Genomic DNA, 19,869 nt, shown 5'->3' on the forward strand with positions numbered 1-19,869 from the left:
GATTTCAGGCCAATAGATTCAGCCAATGTGGCATTACACAATCTAAGAGGCAGCCCTACTGCTTTCATACCAAGTAAATATAAACCAGGCTTACAAATGTGAATGAGGCCCCAGCCCTTTCCAGTCATGAATGAGAACACCCTCTTCATGATAAAATAAAGTTATAATTTTTGTGAATACTGCCAGGGATTGACATGCAGCACCTTTTAACCTGTATCCAAAATACAAAGGAAGACACAACTGGTAAATTGTGGAGGCCCAAATATTATGGATCCTCAGAACACTTAACTATTAGGATTGGTATCCTGATAATTAAACCTAGTTTTAGCCCTATCCTAAACAAGAATTTCTAACCATGCTTCTATGGAAAGCTGGGCTTCATAATATATGAGGTAGTCACAACGACTAAATAACTTGAACATGACATGTTTCCTATTCTAATTGCTTATGCCAGCTTGGCGTTGATGCGGCAGAAAGCTGCAATGCTCGAACTTCAACAGGAGTTACTTCTACAGAAGAGAAAACAGAAAAACACTGGGTATTTTTTATCAGAATCAGATGAAAATTTGAAGAAAGGCATGGAGTTTCTCAGTTTTGCATTATTTGGATGAAACTGTTGTATATACATCAACAATCATTTGCCACCTAATGATTTGATTTGACAATTCCTGTCATTTATCAAATTGAATTGAACATCATTATTATCATATCTCCTTCAGAAAGAAAAATATAGCAATGATGACCTTAGAAAATGAATAATGTGTTGAGCAGAGAACTGGAATATTTGTTATTTCATTAAATAAAATGCACAGAAAATGAGAAAACCAATAGAGTGGAAATACAAAATGAGCTCATTTCTTGCATACCCCTAGTAATTTGCATATGAATTTTGACAAAAAAGTGGAAATATTAGAAATTAGTTTACAATAATTACCGTGATCAAAGTTTGATGACATCATAAGTGCTCTACTTGCTCATTGTTAACCAACTCATTCAATTTATATCACTTTGGACAAGTACCCCATAACAAGTGGAATGCCTCTGGCCATCTCACCTGCATCACGCCGTTGAATATAGCAGCAGTGCTCACTTTGAATACTACTCTAACTCGCACAAGATGTTCAGTGATACATGGTTACTCTTATTTCCCTTTTTAATGAACGAGACCATATACAGAGATATGATGGTTATTCAACAAAAAACCCCAACATGGCCACGGTCAAGTTCATTGACCTTACATGACCTTTGACCTTGATCATGTGACCTGAAACGCGCACAGGATGTTCAGTGATACTTGATTAGTCTAATGTCCAAGTTTAATGAACTAGACCAATAAACTTTCAAAGTTATGATGGTAATTCAACAGATACCCCCGATTCGGCCAAAGTTCATTGACCCTAAATGACCTTTGACCTTAATCATGAGACCTGAAACTTGCACAAAATTTTCAGTGATGCTGGATTACTATTATGTCCAAGTTTCATGAATCAGATCCATAAACTTTCAAAGTTATGATGGGAATTCAACAGATATCCCCAATTCGGCCAAAGTTCATTGACCCTAAATGACCTTTGACCTTGGTCATGTGACATGAAACTCATGCAGGATGTTCAGTGATACTTGATTAACCTTATGTCCAAGTTTCATGAACTAGGTCCATATATTTTCTAAGTTATGATGACATTTCAAAAACTTAACCTCAGGTTAAGATTTCGATGTTGATTCCTCCAACATGGTCTAAGTTCATTGACCCTAAATGACCTTTGACCTTGGTCATGTGACATGAAACTCTAATAGGATGTTCAGTAATACTTGATTAACCTTATGGCCAAGTTTTATTAACTAGGTCCATATACTTTCTAAGTTATGACGTCATTTCAAAAACTTAACCTCAGGTTAAGATTTGATGTTGACGCTGCCGCCGTCGGAAAAGCGGCGCCTATAGTCTCACTTTGCTTCGCAGGTGAGACAAAAATGGTCTGTGTATTCCATAATAAAGGCTTCGTCCCATCGGAGTTCTTTGAAAACAAAAACCATGATGGAAATTGGTCATTTGAGGTCTGAAAATATCAGGTTAAAATACTGTTTCACCTAAAAGCTAGTCCAGCAGCCCGTACCATAAAGCCCAACAATTGATCGTATAGTTGATTTTTATGCTTGATTACACAATGATCAATGTAATGAAGCGAAGAAATAAGCCATATGATCAAATGCTAAAGCATTGTGGAACAGGGTCCAGGGACCCGTCTTTCAAATACTTGTGATTGATCCCATCAATCACAACAATTGACAGCCAGACACATCAACATCTAAAATGCCAATTTGTTCAAAATATTTTCTAGATATGATGCATATTCATATATTCATCATTTCTGTTGAAGATTCAGTGTGATTCTCTTTATTTACTAAGGAGATTGTGCAAATTTCCTGTAGAAAAAATTATGGTACGGATGGATTTTCAACAATCACAACTCTTTGTAAGACAGGGTCCAGGTTTAAGCCAAGGCCTCATCATCTTTCGGAACAAACACCCCACAGGCAGCAATCTTACAGTCCTTCTTTGGCCTCTCGTTATACGTCTCCTGCGCCTCCAGGGTTTTGAGAACGTCAGTGCCTTCCACAAGTTTTCTAAAATATGAAGAGAAGAGACTACATGAGCTGAAAATGCAATGGCAAAAGATTTGTTGCTAGAAATGACAGCATAGAATTAGTGATGTGAATTTGAGCAGGAAAAAAAAATCAGTCACTAAAATGGTGAATATAAAATCCCAGTTTGGATTTAAATTAGGATTTTCTTTGAAGGCCCTGTCACATAATTCTGCGCAAGCCTTGCAGGTGAGTTATAGGTGATTTCCCTAAGCATAATAATAATACTCAATTCTTGTATAGCGCATCACACATAGCATAGCATGTCCCTATGCGCTTGAAGAAGAAATAGTGAAAGGTAAGAATAAAGTAATCAAGTATTTAGATTGGATCATTAGTTCAAAGTTGGTATTTTATGCATTGAAAAATTATGTTTTGAGGGATCTGAATGTACATGAATCACTTTGATATCTCATTGAAATTAGGTAAAGCATTCCAGAGGACAGCAGAGGCATGAGTAAAAGCACCATCACCATATGACTTTGTAAAGACAGAGGGAACAACAAATAATGCTTTTGAGCTTGATCTAAGATTTCGGGATGGCTGGTTATATGATACTAAATCGAGTAAATAGGACGGGGCAATTTTATAAAAAAAAGCATGTTCAAAATCTTTTTGCGATAATTGCGTGTAAGATGCATGCGAGATACTGTCAATGCGGGTAACTTGCAGTTGTGCAAGTAGTGATGGAAAGCAAAAATGGGTTTCATGTTTAGACACGAGGTTTTCGTCATGAATGCTTTCGGAGCCGATCTGACTCGACATTTCCATAAAATTTAAATTTTTGTCATTAGTGGGCAATTTCTTAGAACAGGTAGATAGGTGTATATAATTACCATTGTGAAAAAACACTTCTGCCTATTCAATTACAGAATAAATCTAAACCTCGCTGGCAAGAAATCATTATTTTTCAATATTTGTTGGGCTATTTTTCACATCCAACTGCGTAAATCTCCAACATTGGATAAGCTTTAACACTGCAGTAAAAGGGGGGGGGGGGGAGGGGGACGCCCCAAGCCCCCTGTAATTTTTTCTTTTCCCCTGATGAATTGAATCAAATCAGGTGAATCAAACTTTTGGGGTAATCAAACACCCATGGTTTCATGGACCTTTTCCCACAATATTCTAAATATTTCTGATGGATCTTTATAACATCGTACTCACCCAAACGCTACATATTTGGTGTCCATCCATGGTGCAGGCTGACATGTGATGTAGAACTGAGAACCATTTGTATGTCGCCCTCTATTGGCCATCCCTAGTATACCCCTGGAATCATGCTTCATGGAGAAATTCTCATCTGAGTAAACAAAGAATGAGCGACACAAGTTTTCAATCATGAATCTTCACCTGCAACAAACATCCAAATCTTAACCATACCCTAGCCTGGGTATACAGTTACCTTAGTTAAAAGCAATTATAAGAAAAGAAGTTTACAGTACAGGGGGGCCAGAAGCTGGAACGCACTTACCCAATGACTTAAAAGTAACTAGTTTCAACATATTTAGATTGGACCCAGAGTGATGTAAACATGTCTGTTCTGTTTGTTTGTTTTTCTTTTGTAATATTATTGATATTTTAATTGTATATTTATTTCGTATAATGTATCTTATATACATGTAATGTGATTTTAATATGTATGCACGGACGTTCAGAAGAACAGCCATTGGTTGAAGTTTGTTTACCGTGTTGAAATAAAATGAAATGAAAATGGGTGGGGTACAGTACTGGCAGTGCTATATACATACTCATAACTGTCCTTAAACACTTGCTTGTAATATGTCAAACCATTAAGTTTATCTTTTTTTTTGAGCTGGCATGTATATTTTACATCCAAACCAGTGCACCCCGAACAAACTTTTCCTAATGTAGGTATTCTAGGGGCTTGTTGCACAAGGGATTGCAATCAAATGCATCTTCAAAAATCAAACACAACTGGATTTCCAACCAATCTGAGGCATGCATTTAGGACTGAAAAGTGATGTTTAAGAAACAGTTGTGTTCAAATGCAACTTTTGTAACTTATCCTAAACTAGAATTAACCAATAACATCCTAAAACATCTTATTATTGATTCATAAACGTTTATAACAAAATATACTTCTTTTTCTGACTTCTGACATTGTCTGATCAGCAGTGTATCATGAAGCAAAATTACAATTTTTTAAAGATCTTTTTTTAAGGGGGAGGGTGTGTACATGTACAGTTTGTGAGTAAATCAATACAGTCCAGAGGTCATCATTTTAGAAAATGTCCTGACTTTCTGACATCTTTAGCATCATTTCAATTTTTTTTCATAAGATCATAGAAAGTTAAACATTATTTAAAAGCAACAAACAATCCATCATTTCTGATCCAAATAAATATAAGGATATTGTGACTTTATTGATTGCTTAGTGGTATATAATCACATGTTTAAAAATGCACTCTTGTCGACATGACAAGCGGTCCCGACCATGGAAATTTGAGCTGTAAACAACACCCTATCAAGCTGTCAAGGGGAAAGGTACCCTCCGACACCTGGGTGGAGAGTGGCAAAATCAAAGCGTTATGTGGATTGACTCCTTGGAAAGACTAAGCTAAAAATAAAATCCAGCTGAAAATGAATTGGCTGGCAAATAACCATAATCCATGTAACAAGAGACTGTGCTCTCATCTACTTTTCTAAAACTAGTTTCCCTTGAACCGGTTCAGGACTCCAGTTTGGAAAATCGCTTCACTAGCTTTCCCATCAGGGGAGTTGTCAATCTGACAACTTTCATTGATTTTGATTGGCTGACAAGCTCAGTTCCTATGGTAACTGTCAGATAAAACAAGACCTGTCGGATTACACACCTGACAAGTCTTTTCATGAAACGCTTCCCTGATCGCCTGAAAGTGGTTTTTAAACCACTTCATGGAAAGCGATATTTTTGCTTTCAGACGATCTCTATTTCGCGCAAAAAAAATAGGAATTGCAGTATATGTGGGCAATCTACACACAATATGTGTGAAAAGTGCTTCCTGAAAAACAATTATGTCCTCACCGATGCTTGAACTAGTTTAACGCCGGAAAGTTGCGAGGTGCTTTTCCAAACCAGTTTGGAAAATTGCTTCCACGACCACTTTGCGCGTTCATATTACACATGAAACTCTCCACTAAAGTAGTTTTAGGACTGTAATGAGAACGGTGTCAATAAGTCCCTTGTTTGAAAAATTTCTTAAATACTGCTTACCAATTACTCATTTACTACAAGAAACACTTGACACATCAGATAGTGGTCATTTTGTGTGACTGAATTTTTTACGTAATTATAGAGCACATACCTTCAAATACTTCTCCATAGATTGATTCACCTTTATCTCCTGCCCCATACAGGATATCTGGAGGGAGAGAAAATGATGACAAAACTAAAATATGAAAGCAATAGTAAGGGAAAAAAATACATTCTATATACTATACTGTAGTACTGAATTGATTAGTCTTCAACTCTTAAATGGACAAAGTGCTTCATAAATAATCATACAGAAAATGAACATAAATATCATACACTCCTTTGGCCTCCTCATGTATTTTCTTGCAACTACTGCTGCTACTCCTACTACACTACTCAACTACTAATACTCCAACTGATACTACTGCTACTGCCACCATTAACACCACCACCACCACCACCACTACTAGTTACAACTACCAGTACTTCTATTATATGCTATCCACTAATCAAACTATCAATATCTGTATGTTTTCTCCCCATTGTGTTGCTAATACCCTTTCCCCTGAAATTACAGTCACTCATCTTGTGCCTTTTCGTACTTTTGTAGTTATTAGTTACACAACTGTCTCATGCCTTTCATCTTCCTACATCACTTTCAAGTTTCTCCTTTGTAAAATCTGTGCCTTCTTTCTTGGAGCAATTCAAACCATACAACTGACGGTAACTCTATCTGACCCCGACCACACAGGCAATGCGCATACCCGCTCTTTGATTCCACCCATTCGGCACAATCCTGTTAAACAAGGTATCCGGATAGTGGTATTTCATCAGGGTATCGTCTTTTTCACCCCCCTCCAACCCCACCCCTGCTAAGCCAGTGTTCCTTACCCCCTCCTTGTATCCAACCGTTCGGTACAATCCTATGAAACAAGGTATCCGGATAGTGGTATTTCATCAGGGTATCGTTTTTTCATCCCTCCCCCTCCCCTGCTAATCCAGTGTTCCTTACCCCCTCCTTGTATCCAACCATTCGGTACAATCCTATGAAACAAGGTATCCAGATAGTGATATTTCATCAGGGTATAGTTTTTTCATCCCCCTCCAACCCCACCCCTGCTAAGCCAGTGTTCCTTACCCCATCTTTGTATCCAACCGTTCGGTAAAATCCTATGAAACAAGGTATCCGGATAGTGGTATTTCATCAGGGTATCGTTTTTTTCATTCCTCCCCCTCCCCTGCTAATCCAGTGTTCCTTACCCCCTCCTTGTATCCAACCATTTGGTACAATCCTATGAAATAAGGTATTCAGATAGAGGTAATTCAGAGAATTATCCCTTTTCACCCCTCTCCCACCCCTGCTAATCCAGTGTTCCTTACCCCCTCCTTGTATCCAACCATTTGGTACAATCCTATGAAACAAGGTATCCAGATAGTGGTATTTTATCAGGGTATCGTTTTTTCACCCCCCTCCAACCCCACCCCTGCTAAGCCAGTGTTCCTTACCCCCTCCTTGTATCCAACCATTCGGTACAATCCTATGAAATAAGGTATTTAGATAGTGGTATTTCATCAGAGAATAATCCCTTTTCACCCTCTTTGCACCCCCTCCCCTTCTAATCCAGTGTTCCTTACCCCTCCTTGTATCCACCCATTCGGTACAATCTTATGAAACAAGGTATTCAGATAGTAGTATTTCATCAGGGTATGGTTTTTTCTCCCCTTCCCTTCCCCTGCTAATCCAGTGTTCCTTACCCCCTCCTTGTATCCAACCATTTGGTACAATCCTATGAAATAAGGTATTCAGATAGAGGTAATTCAGAGAATTATCCCTATTCACCCCTCTCCCACCCCTGCTAATCCAGTGTTCCTTACCCCCTCCTTGTATCCAACCATTTGGTACAATCCTATGAAACAAGGTATCCAGATAGTGGTATTTTATCAGGGTATCGTTTTTTCACTCCCTCCAACCCCACCCCTGCTAAGCCAGTGTTCCTTACCCCCTCCTTGTATCCAACGTATTCAAACCATACAACTGACGGCAACTATATCTGCCCCCACCACACAGGCAATGAGCATACCGCTCTTTGATTCCACCCAATCGGCACAATCCTGTTAAACAAGGTATCCAGATAGTGGTATTTAATCAGGGTATCGTTTTTTCACCCCCTCCAAACCCACCCCTGCTAAGCCAGTGTTCCTTACCCCCTCCTTGTATCCAACCGTTCGGTACAATCCTATGAAATAAGGTATTTAGATAGTGGTATTTCATCAGGGTATGGTTTTTTCTCCCCTTCCCTTCCCCTGCTAATCCATTGTTCCTTACCCCCTCCTTGTATCCAACCATTTGGTACAATCCTATGAAACAAGGTATCCAGATAGTGGTATTTTATCAGGGTATCGTTTTTCACCCCCCTCCAACCCCACCCCTGCTAAGCCAGTGTTCCTTACCCCCTCCTTGTATCCAACCATTCGGTACAATCCTATGAAATAAGGTATTTAGATAGTGGTATTTCATCAGAGAATAATCCCTTTTCACCCTCTTTGCACCCCCTCCCCTTCTAATCCAGTGTTCCTTACCGCTCCTTGTATCCACCCATTCGGTACAATCCTATGAAACAAGGTATTCAGATAGTGGTATTTCATCAGGGTATCGTCTTTTTCTCCCCTTCCCCTCCCCTGCTAATCCAGTGTTCCTTACCCCCTCCTTGTATCCAACCATTTGGTACAATCCTGTGAAACAAGGTATCCAGATAGAGGTATTTCAGAGAATTATCCCTTTTCACCCCTGCTAATCCAGTGTTCCTTACCCCCTCCTTGTATCCAACCGTTCGGTACAATCCTATGAAACAAGGTATCCAGATAGTGGTATTTCATCAGCGTATCGTCTGTTTTCTGTCCTTCCTCACCAGTGCACAACGCTCGGAAGTTCTCACATGTCTTTGGGCATCGGTCTGTATAAAGCTATGCAAGAAGATGGTTATGGTTACTTTTACTTAGAAGCCTGAATTTTGTAGGCATTGTATATCCGGAGTGTTCATTTGAATTGCTAAATTGGCTCATTTACTCCAAAATCATGTTGCATAGAACTATACCTTCCTATACATTTTAGTCAATGCATTAATTAAGAGATGAATATAGGAGCTATCTATCTTTTACATATGGAGAAATCGAAACAAAAGTTGCGAGTAAGTAAAAATATTGGGCTTCTATACAATAAAAATCTCATTTGTGATAGACTTTGAATACAAATCCGAAAATAATGTCACATTTCAACCACTTTCCTTTGCTCTTCTTCCCTTTATTTTTATTTCTGAAATCATTGACTGATGGAAATCTTTGAATTATGAAACAAAATATACCAATCAATAGAAAAATGGCTATTTACTGGAGAGATTAGGAGATATCTAATGAGCTATAGATTGATTTCAAGTCTTTTACAAAGCTCCCTCAGAACAAAAATTTCTAATCAGGATCTGGGACCCATTTTCATGGGCGAGCACATGAAACACCTGCCTGTAACACAGCAAATGAAGTTATTGGTCAAGCAAGAAAAGTGGAAAGTGGAGACTTGACCTTTTGACCTCAAAATTAATAGAATTCCTGGGATCCATGCTAGTATTATACACACCAAACTACATGAGCCTGAGTTAAGTTAAATTACAGATATCAATCGCATTTACAAGGACTTCAGAAGGGTGAGATGAAAACATGTCACTGTGACCTTGACCTTTGACCCCCAAATCAATAGCTTCCTGGGATCCATGCTAGTATCATATAAACCAAACTACATGAGCCTACATGTAGGTTAAGTTAAACTAAAGTTATTGCATTTACAAGGACTTCAGAAGTGTAAGATAAAAATATGTCACTGTGACCTTGACCTTTGACCTCAAAATCAATAGGCTTTCTGGGATCCATGCTAGTATCATACACACCAAATTATATGAGCCTAGGTTAAGCTAAACAGAAGTTATCGTGTTACAAAGAAAAGTTAACAGACGGACGGACACCAAGTGTGATACCATAATACATCCCACAGGACAGGCGTATAAAGATACTAAGATAGCAACTCTTGCTAAATGTCAACTTTTATTGGAAGAGCCAATCAGGAAGCAGAATTTCCACTGTTGTCATGGTAATTGAAATGCCAGCAACACTTTTTTTCTATCAGAGCAACTTTTTATGAAGTGAGCCCTGGTTTTTTTTTCTTACCTCAAACAGCAGTCTGCCAGCCTTTTCCCCATCCACTGTCACATCAAAGTACACAAATGTATGCTGAAGAAAGAAAATTGGAAAAAAAGTTAACTCATTGAACTCATCTGTGACGGTATGCTTCTTGGAAAAAGCGAAATATAGAGTGTATCAAAATGACATGAATATAAAGTATACCAAATTAAAGTTATTCCACCCCTGTTTACAATATTATAAAGAGGAATAAGAAAGGGGGAGGGGGAGGAATAGATGAAAATTTAGATCGATTCTCAACTGCACAAAGTAAAACTTTGTTCCACCAATAATGCCAAGTTTGGAATACCTTGAACACTTTCTAAATTTATGTAATGCTCTGTATATTATATACATGTATTTCAGCCAATCGATATTTTTGTACATATCAGCATTTTGCTTCAATCATTTTGCAGAGCAACCCATGATCACTGGCAGAGATTGCGAATTTGTCACATCAATCTATTCTTGTATGGGGATGGCACAGTACATGTAGTTCATTAACCCCCCTCCCCTCCCCCTCTCAGAACAACATAGCTTTGCAGTTCAAATCTCCACCAGTGGGCCAATGCAAGCCTTGGACATACGTTTCTCCCCTGTTTCATAGATGCAGGCTATGTTAAATGGAGGCCCCGTATAGAGGAGAATCACTACCTTTGCACGTTAAGAACCCACAGCACTATTCAAATAAGAGTAGGGGGAACCCCGGTGTAGTGGTCAACCTGCATTCCCCCAACCAGTTATTGGGAGGAGAGACCTGCGGGTCACAGTTCTGTGTGCGCGCCCTTCTAGGCGACCCAGATTGACTGGCTCCTCCAACGCGCCTTTGAACGTTTTTGACAGATATATGGCACTATACAAATGCTGTGCATCATCATCACACTGTTTTTGTATCTTACATTTGTGGCAAGTATGTGCTCCCTATACGCTTCCTCCGCCAGAGCCATGTAGAGAGGTAAAGGCTTGCATTCCCTGTACCCAAAGTGCTCCTGTGCCCACTCCTGCAAGGCCTTTGGGCCTCCTGTGATGGACCCAAAAATAAAAAGGGATTACATTGTAGATAAATGGATTTGTTTAGATAATAATAATACTTCGTGCTCGTGTCATATATCAATTTACATGTGCGAGATGTAAAGCTCGCTATATTGGTCAAACCAAGCATCATTATAAGACACGAGTACAGGAGCACCTGGGGAAGGACAAAAACTCCCATGTCTGGAGACACTTGCAATCGTCACCCCAATGCTTGTTAGAATGCAATACCCACTGTTTCAAAATTCTTGATACTGCTCAAACAGATTTTCAACTAAAAATGAAAGAAGGGATTTTCATCAAATGGAAACAACCTCAACTAAACCAACAGGTGTACAATTACCAAATAATGTTATCCATTTAATTTAACCCACCCCTATCTGATAAATTCATAGACATTGTAAAATGTTTTACTTCATTCCATTTAACAATTGAATTCACACCTTGTAATCCTGTGTAACTACATTCTTAAAATTTTTACTTGACATCCTAACTGTATAAATACCAATGACTCTGTTAATAATTTTACGGCTGAGGATGAGGTGCGACACCTCGAAACATGTTCCGTTTATTAAAATGTTATGTTCTATTCTTTATATTTGTCTTCAATAATAATAATAGGCATTTATGTAGCGCCATCTATCTAGAAATATTCTATTCCGAGGCGCGTTGTTATTATTATTACCCCGGCTTTAGCTCGAGCTGCCTTTCTGCGCTCATGCTTTCAAGGCATCAATCTTGCCGGGTACCCATTCACCTCACCTGGGTTGAGTGCAGCACAATGTGGATAAATTTCTTGCTGAAGGAAATTACGCCATGCAGTAATTGTACATTGTGTGCATTTAACATTTATCAGAGAAGGGAGGGAGAAGACCAATATTCCACCACAATGTAAAAACTATCCTTTTCTTTCTTGCATGGCCCCTGTGAATTTATATTACATGTTGGTTATGATTTGACATGAAAAAAATGGCTTTCTTCAGGCTTTTTTAATTCAGATTGTACCTAACTGTCATGGTCTATATATTTTGTTAGATGAGATTACCAGGCTCTGTAACATGATAGAGATACAATTACAAGTGACATCCCATATGACCAATCATCAGTGTCAACATGTTCCCAGTTTCTTAGGCTAACGTGATGAGATTGTTTATTAAAAGGGGAAAGGTTGTTTCAGATGAAAAATCCCCTTTCCTTCATTAAAAGCATCTGGTCATGTACAGCTGCCATTCTTGTGCAGCACACCAAAAAAGAATCGTGATAAGAAAAAAAATATTAAAAAAAATAATAAAATTAAAGACAAAATGGTAATGAGAAATTGTATTACTGTACTTCCTCAAAATGTTTTTTTTTTAATATTTACCCCAAAATAATCTGACCATGGCCTACATGTACATAGTTACCTGATGTTATTTGGTTTAAAAACAAACTAACAAACAAAAAAACATCAATCTCTGAATCAGGGCAAACAGCTAATAGTTGGTTGCTCATTGTACTTTTTCATTTTTTCTCCAAGATCATCTGTTAAAATCATATTTAAAGAAAATTAATCAGTTACGGTTTCAAATTTCAGCTAGAGATCCTTAGTTTGTCTCGTAATTGTATGGACTCTCACATATAATGCAACAAGTGGATTGCCTCTGGCAGTCTTTTCTGCATTACGCACTTCAATAAAGTAGCAGCTGTGATGACTTTGTAAACAACTACATTTAATTCTTCACAGAAACACCATTCATTTGATCATTCAAAATACTATAATTTAAGTTTGTTGTCCACTAAAATCTATATGATCATTGACCTTGATCATGTGACCTGAAACACATGCAAGATGATAAGTGACTCTTAACTACCCGTATTCAAAAATCAATTTACTTATATTTCAATTCAATTCAATTCAAGTTTATTCAACCATAAAAATGTGTATATACAAATCATACATAATTATACAAACAAAATATGGCTAGGACCATAAAAAAGCAAACTGCTTGTAGATAATGGCCCCCAAAACAATATCATTGACATAATTTAAAATCAAAAACAAAAAACTGAGAAAACACAAATTTTATCAGAAAATATATAAATGTATAAACATACACACATACACACAGCAACACACACACGCACACACACACAAACCCTGGTGATTTTATAGATTTTCCATTAAATAGGCCCTACACATTTTTTTGAAACAGGATACAGTTGAACAATCTTTTAGTGAAGTTGGGAGTTGATTCCATTTTTTTATACCGACTAAAGCTAGTGAATTTAAAGAAGAAGAAAGTCTCACTTTCGGAACATGGAAATTATCTTTTTGTCTAGTAGCATAAGAATGAACATTTAAATTGAGTGAAAACATATTGCAATACTTCAATGGAAAAATATGATTTTTAACTGAGTACATAAAGATTAGAGTATTTAAAGTAATTAGTTCATGGAGAGGTAAAATATTCATCTTTTTGAAAAGGGGTTTACTAGCACTTTGCATATGGGACTTAGTAATTAACCGGATTGATTTTTTCTGTAGGATATATGGTTTTAGAAGGCGTGATTTGTATGTATTACCCCATGTATGTATGTATTCAATGTTGATACCACAGCATGGCCAAAGGTCATTGACCCTAAATGACCTTTGACCTCATGTGATCAGACCTACAGTCTCACTCTGCTCTGGGGGCAAGACAAAAATTGTTGAGGCATTTGGAATACACACACATATATACTGTATATAGCTAACCAAATATTACTATTATATAAACAACCATTCTGTTTGTTTCTGAGTAGCATTGTTACTCTTTTTTGCTTACCGAGGAAAGCGCAATCTCCATGGGTGTGAACGTAAGTCATAGCCTTTTCATTGAAAACCCATGTCTCATCTCTCAAGGCTTTTCTTTGTTCTTCCACATACTGCTCCCACTGAAACTCCAGGAGACCTTTGATTTCAGGAGATTGGAACTTAGTAGGAATATTCTGGTACAAATACTGAAAAAAGGAAAGAGTTAAAGAAGACATAATAATAATTATAATACCAACATGCTTATTTAGTGCATATCACTGCCAAATGCGTCCCTATGCACATCATTGGATATTATTACCCTGGCTTTAGCCCCGCAGCCTTTTACAGCGCGGTGGCATTTCAAGAAATAAATTCCTGCCAGGAACCCATTTACCTCACCTGGGTTGAGTGCAGCAAAATGTGGACAAATTTCTTGCCGAAGGCAATTATGCCATGGCTGGGATTTGAACCCACGGCCCTCTGTCCCAAAGTCCGAAGACTAATCCACTTGGCCACAACGCCCAGTTTCTTGCAATTTTATTTTCCACAAGGCATGGGCCATGGCAATAGAGGGCATAAAAAAATATGAAGAAATATCTTTTTTTTAAGTTTTTTGAGCACACTGGTGAAAATGATTCTCAGGTAACTTTAACGGAGAATGATATTATTAGTAACAGATCTAACGTTAAAGGGGAATGAAGATAGCTTGTGTGAAAACAGAAAAATCAAAAGAAACAGATCAACGAAAGTTTGAGAAAAATCAGACAAATAATGAGAAAGTTATAAGCATTTGAATATTGCAATCACTAATGCTATGGAGATCCTCATATTGGCAATGCGACAAAGATGTGTGATGTCACTTTTGAACATATTTTCCCATTACTTTAGTATATATTTCACTTAAAACTGTATGGCCCTCTATTACATGTAGTAGATATGTGTTCTTTCTATAGGAGGGCACGTCTTGGATAAAGACTTTGTATCACCATTAAAGCAAAAAGAGACATATTTTTGAGGTATTTTATAGCCCATCAAAGGGAAAGTTGTTCACATGTAACATCACACATCCTTGATGCTTTACCAATGGGAAGGTTCTCCATAGCATTAGTGATTGCAGTATTCAAATAAATTTCTCATTATTTGTCCACTTTTTCTAAAACTTTCTTTGTTCTTATTCTTTTTATTTTTCTGTTTTGACACATGCCTACTTGTTCCAAAGGTTTCATTCCCCTTTAACGTTAGATCGGTTACTAATAATTTCATGACAATGTCAACATGCCATGGTGACAAAATGAAAAATAAAAATATGCATCCCTTTTTTTCTTTTTCAAGATTTTTTTATTTCTCAACTCATTCCATTCATAAGTATCACATACACAGGTACATCATAATTGAAAAATATCATATATTTCAAACAAATTCAAATAAATGGTTCATTTTGTACACAAAATATCAATTTTTTTATGCACATTCATCAAATGACGTTTAAAAGCAATAATTCTATCGGTTACTTCGATTTTTTCCAAACCAAGCATAAAATGAGCAAATGTGGGTTTGATAGTCCTGTATTTACATGAATGAAATATTTTGCAAACAACACAATAATAATGGTAAGATGAAAGTTAATAAGGGTTGTAACTCCAAAACAAATTTCAATGTCACTGAATTGTGTACTTCTAATAATATGCTTGGCCTTCAACCATTCGTGAACTTTGTTCCAAAATGAAATTACCTATTCACATCTAAGAAATAGATGAGCAATTGTTTGAACGTGGTTTTCACAGAAATTACATGAGAATCTTTTACTCTAATTTTGAATATAAAATCTTGTATTGAAATTCTTCTGTAAATAATGTAAATTGGAAGTTTCAAAGTTTATAATCAACTGATGACTTATATAAGAGGGAAACGAGAATTCCACACATGAGAATCTGACAAATTATTACTCAAATCATCTTGCCATTTGATTTCTTGGTTCATCATCGAAAGGGACATGCTCCTTTCTGTTAAAAAAGTATTATCACACAATTTTGTGACCTTTTTACTTTTCGTAAAATGATCTAGGCCTAGGCCCTTATCTTTTATCTACAATGTGATCATCATAGTGATTGATGTCATGGACATTTTTTATTAAATTTTCCATTCTAATGGTATAGCATGTAAGAGACAATAAAAACAATTCATTTCCAAATTTCAAATATGCATGCCTGCTAATTAATTAGATCTAAATTAGGCTAATCAAATGTCAAAATGATTGAAAATTCATCATATCACCAAAAGGTTGAAAAGTGATACCCCCCGGTATTTTCAATTTCATGAGATTTTTACTGCATTGGCATACCAACGATGATGTAGATTCCCCACACAGGCAGGGCGGTAAGACTTCCATATGTCCCCTCCACTAATTTTAAAAAATACTTCCCCAAAACCCCCTTCTGTCTTTCTCTTTTTTCTTCTTTTTTTTCTTCTTACTTCCGGTGGGAACTTGGATTCGAACCTCTCGCTGCAGAACGAAGCATCTCCAGTCTGTCGCCTTACTCACTGAGCTAGCAGGAATTGTTGAAAGCCATGGGTTTCATAACAATTATGTGTGTGTGTGTGTGTATTTGAGTTTTGTCAGACGTGTATCAATCAGATATGATTATTTACGTCTGGGACCGACCTTTAACGTCACCATCCGAAAGACGTGACCAGGGCTCGAACCTCTGCATCAATTTGTAACTTCCCCACAGCTTGGATTACAGGCGCACGCCACAACGCCCAGTTGTGAACCGATATTACGACTAGTCTACTCTCCAAGAGTATTGGGTATTTATTTTTCTGACTAAATAAACCGATGCCATTGGGAATTACACACACTCGAATTTTTGACGGAATAAAGCCATATTTTGGTATGTATCCGACTTTTCCTTCTTAAATCTCTTAGATATATGTTAGATAATTCTTGATAAACCTTCTCCATATTTTTTTTTTCAATTTTAGTGGAGGGGACATATGGAAGTCTTGCCGGCAGGGCAGTTACAGTGGAAAAGTGCATGGCAGTGAACAAGTGTCTCGCAACGTGCAATTGCCATGACCCACTCATGGTTTCAAATCGTCTCGTGTGTGAAGGATTCATATGCACCTGGGGTGGTATTCTGAGATCCATTTTATCTCAGATAAAATAAAATATTTTATCTCCGTTAAAATCAGTGAGATAAAATACCCTTAAAATCTCTCTGAATTGGTATTCTGAGAACCATTTTATCTTCATTTTATCTCTGTAAGACACACCTATTTTTCAATCAATATCCAATTAGAAACGCGCTTTTATAGCTCTCTCATATCACTCAACCAATTAAAATCCATTCCGCCAGGTGTGGCAAAGGGGCCAGATTGCGTCAATTTATTGACTTCAAATACGCTTGCACTATACGCTTGCGCGTCTTTACAGAGATTTCTTTTTAACAAAAAGGACAATACTCTCATCTTTTTTCGAAGTCTATATCGCATCTTTTCAAGCATCATTTCAAAGACAATATTAGTAAAGAAAAGTCTTATGAAATACTCTCTGATTGTACAGGAACAACGTTAAGGTGTTATTCTCAATAAATATATAATTTTTCTTCATTTTCATGTCACCATTTGGGGTTAATTCACCTAGAAATACTGGTGAAATCAACGTCGCAAAGATAAAATAGCCTCTACCCTCTTTTAAATTTATTTTATTTTTTCTTCAAAGTAACATGGGCGCAAGCACATCATCTGCGTTGCAATGGCCAGATACGCGATGGGTATGTGTACGCAGGCATTGTTCTGTTGCGTATCATCTGTAGATACGCAAGATAAAATTTATACGCAAGAAGCGGCAAGATAAAATCTAAAATTTCATCTGAGAGATAAAATGTCATCTCAGAATACCAATTTGATTTTAAGAGATAAAATGACCTCAGAATACCACCCCAGGTGCACGCGAATCTTTCACACCCTTTTTACGAAAATAACTATGACTTTACATCATAGCTAAGAATTCTACTTGTTCTATAACACTTACCGAACCATATGGATCGTTCGTTGAATTCTCTTTGCTGTTTTTTTTAATAAAATAAGAGCATTTTTCGTGATCTTCACGTAGATAACTTCTGCTCAGCGTGGATATCAATTTTTGCCTAAAGAGTGCGCGCGATATTATTCACCAAGCCGGTAGGCACTTAAGAACCAAGTTTGAAAGGATACTCGTAAAATTATGTCACTCTCGCCGATGAATATTCATTAGATCGTGGTCGTGCGTGTTCAATACACACTGAGTGCATGCATGCAGAGAGTTTGTATTGAACACGCACGACCACGATCTAATGAATATTCATCGCGACAGTGACGTAATTTTACGAGTGTCCTTTCAAACTTGGTTCTTAAGTGCCTACCGTACCTTTGTTTACGGTCTTGCAAGCTAGCTGCATTCTAGGCGATCAGCATTATTTTCTTGCTCGTTCAATCCACTTTCATCATCTTGTCAAAAGATGGCGTACTTTACCAATAAGTATATAGGATGGGGGGTCGGGTGTCCGGACACTTTATCCTTTTAAAGCCTTCTTTTTTGTCTGTGTATTACACTAAAAATATGAATTCATTACTTGTAAATAATTTTCTATTTTGTTCTTTATAATATTTCCTAACATTTTGTACTAATAATTGATGAAACTTCGCTTGTAAATTTTTCCAAATGACATTCTAAAATTGATCGTCCGGACACACAACCCGTCCGGATACACAACAACTGGGTATACATGAGATGCAACCTGTTGATTTTTGGTACAATTTCCTATTATGCGCTGACGACTTGAATTGAGAATGTTCGATACGAAAAATTGCTTTTCGCTTGTTGTTTGCGTACTTTCCACCGCAGTATTAAGGACGGATCGAACGGAGTATCCTGGTTGAGACTAGGAGGTAAGCGATAAAAACACTTTTATAAACAATTTCCAATTCATTTTTAAAACAAACTTAATTATAAAAATAATAATCGATAGTGGAGAAATACTGAAACGTTTGGCGTTTTTCATTCCCTCACATTCGTGTGATGAATGAAAACGTCAAAGTCCACTATGAAACCACATGCGTTGTGCGAGGTTAGTATTACTAACCTCGCATGTTGTGTGAGTGGCCATGACCCATCATTGTCCCATGTGACTGTGTCACTGGCAAATAGACCTAAAGTCTACCAACACATTCCTCAGTATATGGGACAAGGTAGTGCAAGTAATTTACGATCGAACGATTCAAAACCTGTGAAAATTGTCGCTTTATCGAAAGGAATTATGGAAATATATCAATGAACTAAATCAAAAGAAAATACCTCTGCGCAGAATTTGGCAACGTGAAATGTTTCATTTGGTAAGAGTCCAATAACAGTCAATTTTATCCCTGCCATTTTGGGAGAATGAGTAGGCCGAGCGTCCGTTGTCAACGAAACGCGCATGCGTAAATTTCCGTGAATTAATTAAGTTGCTATCAACGACGTAGAGGGAAGCAACACAAGGCAGTCGACGGCAGTGTTGACAATAGATAGAGATAATATTTATATCTCTATATGGCTGACAATGACAATGACGATTGCAATGACATTTATTCCATTTATTCCCATGTCACCCATAGAGTGGGTATTGGAGAGGCAATCATAAAAAATGTAAAAAAAACATTAATAGCATTTCATGAAGTAATTAACAAATCATTTAGAGTACATTTCAAAAATAAATTAAAAAGACTACGAATTTTAGCATTAAAAACAATTTTATAATTACGGTTAAATAGTAACCTGACGCTTCAAAAATAATAATCCAAATTTACATATGATTGATTTTTTTAAAAAAGAAGAAAAATCATAGTAACTGCATCTTCATATCGGTGGCTATCAAACCACAGCCTTTAAAAAAGCTCAAAATGTTATATTTCGAGCGTAGCAAAGTTGAGAAGATTAGGCCTGAGTTGAGATAATCAAATAACGCATACATTCGTAATT

General features: G+C 37.1%; 1 protein-coding gene across 1 annotated transcript; it reads right to left on the reverse strand.

Annotated features, from left to right (window-relative positions):
- Positions 1 to 2,418: 2,418 nt before the first annotated feature.
- Positions 2,419 to 19,319, reverse strand: LOC121413753 (peptidyl-prolyl cis-trans isomerase CYP18-3-like). The gene is made up of 8 exons (XM_041606690.1): positions 19,207 to 19,319; positions 13,903 to 14,077; positions 10,966 to 11,087; positions 10,055 to 10,117; positions 8,650 to 8,803; positions 5,952 to 6,008; positions 3,811 to 3,946; positions 2,419 to 2,628 (listed from the first exon to the last, which is right to left on the reverse strand). Exons 1-8 carry the CDS (start codon positions 19,279 to 19,281, stop codon positions 2,496 to 2,498), a joined length of 915 nt encoding a protein of 304 aa, XP_041462624.1. The 5' UTR covers positions 19,282 to 19,319; the 3' UTR covers positions 2,419 to 2,495.
- Positions 19,320 to 19,869: the final 550 nt, after the last annotated feature.

The sequence above is a fragment of the Lytechinus variegatus genome, chromosome 4 (assembly GCF_018143015.1).
Source record: "Lytechinus variegatus isolate NC3 chromosome 4, Lvar_3.0, whole genome shotgun sequence".
NCBI lineage: Eukaryota > Metazoa > Echinodermata > Echinoidea > Temnopleuroida > Toxopneustidae > Lytechinus > Lytechinus variegatus.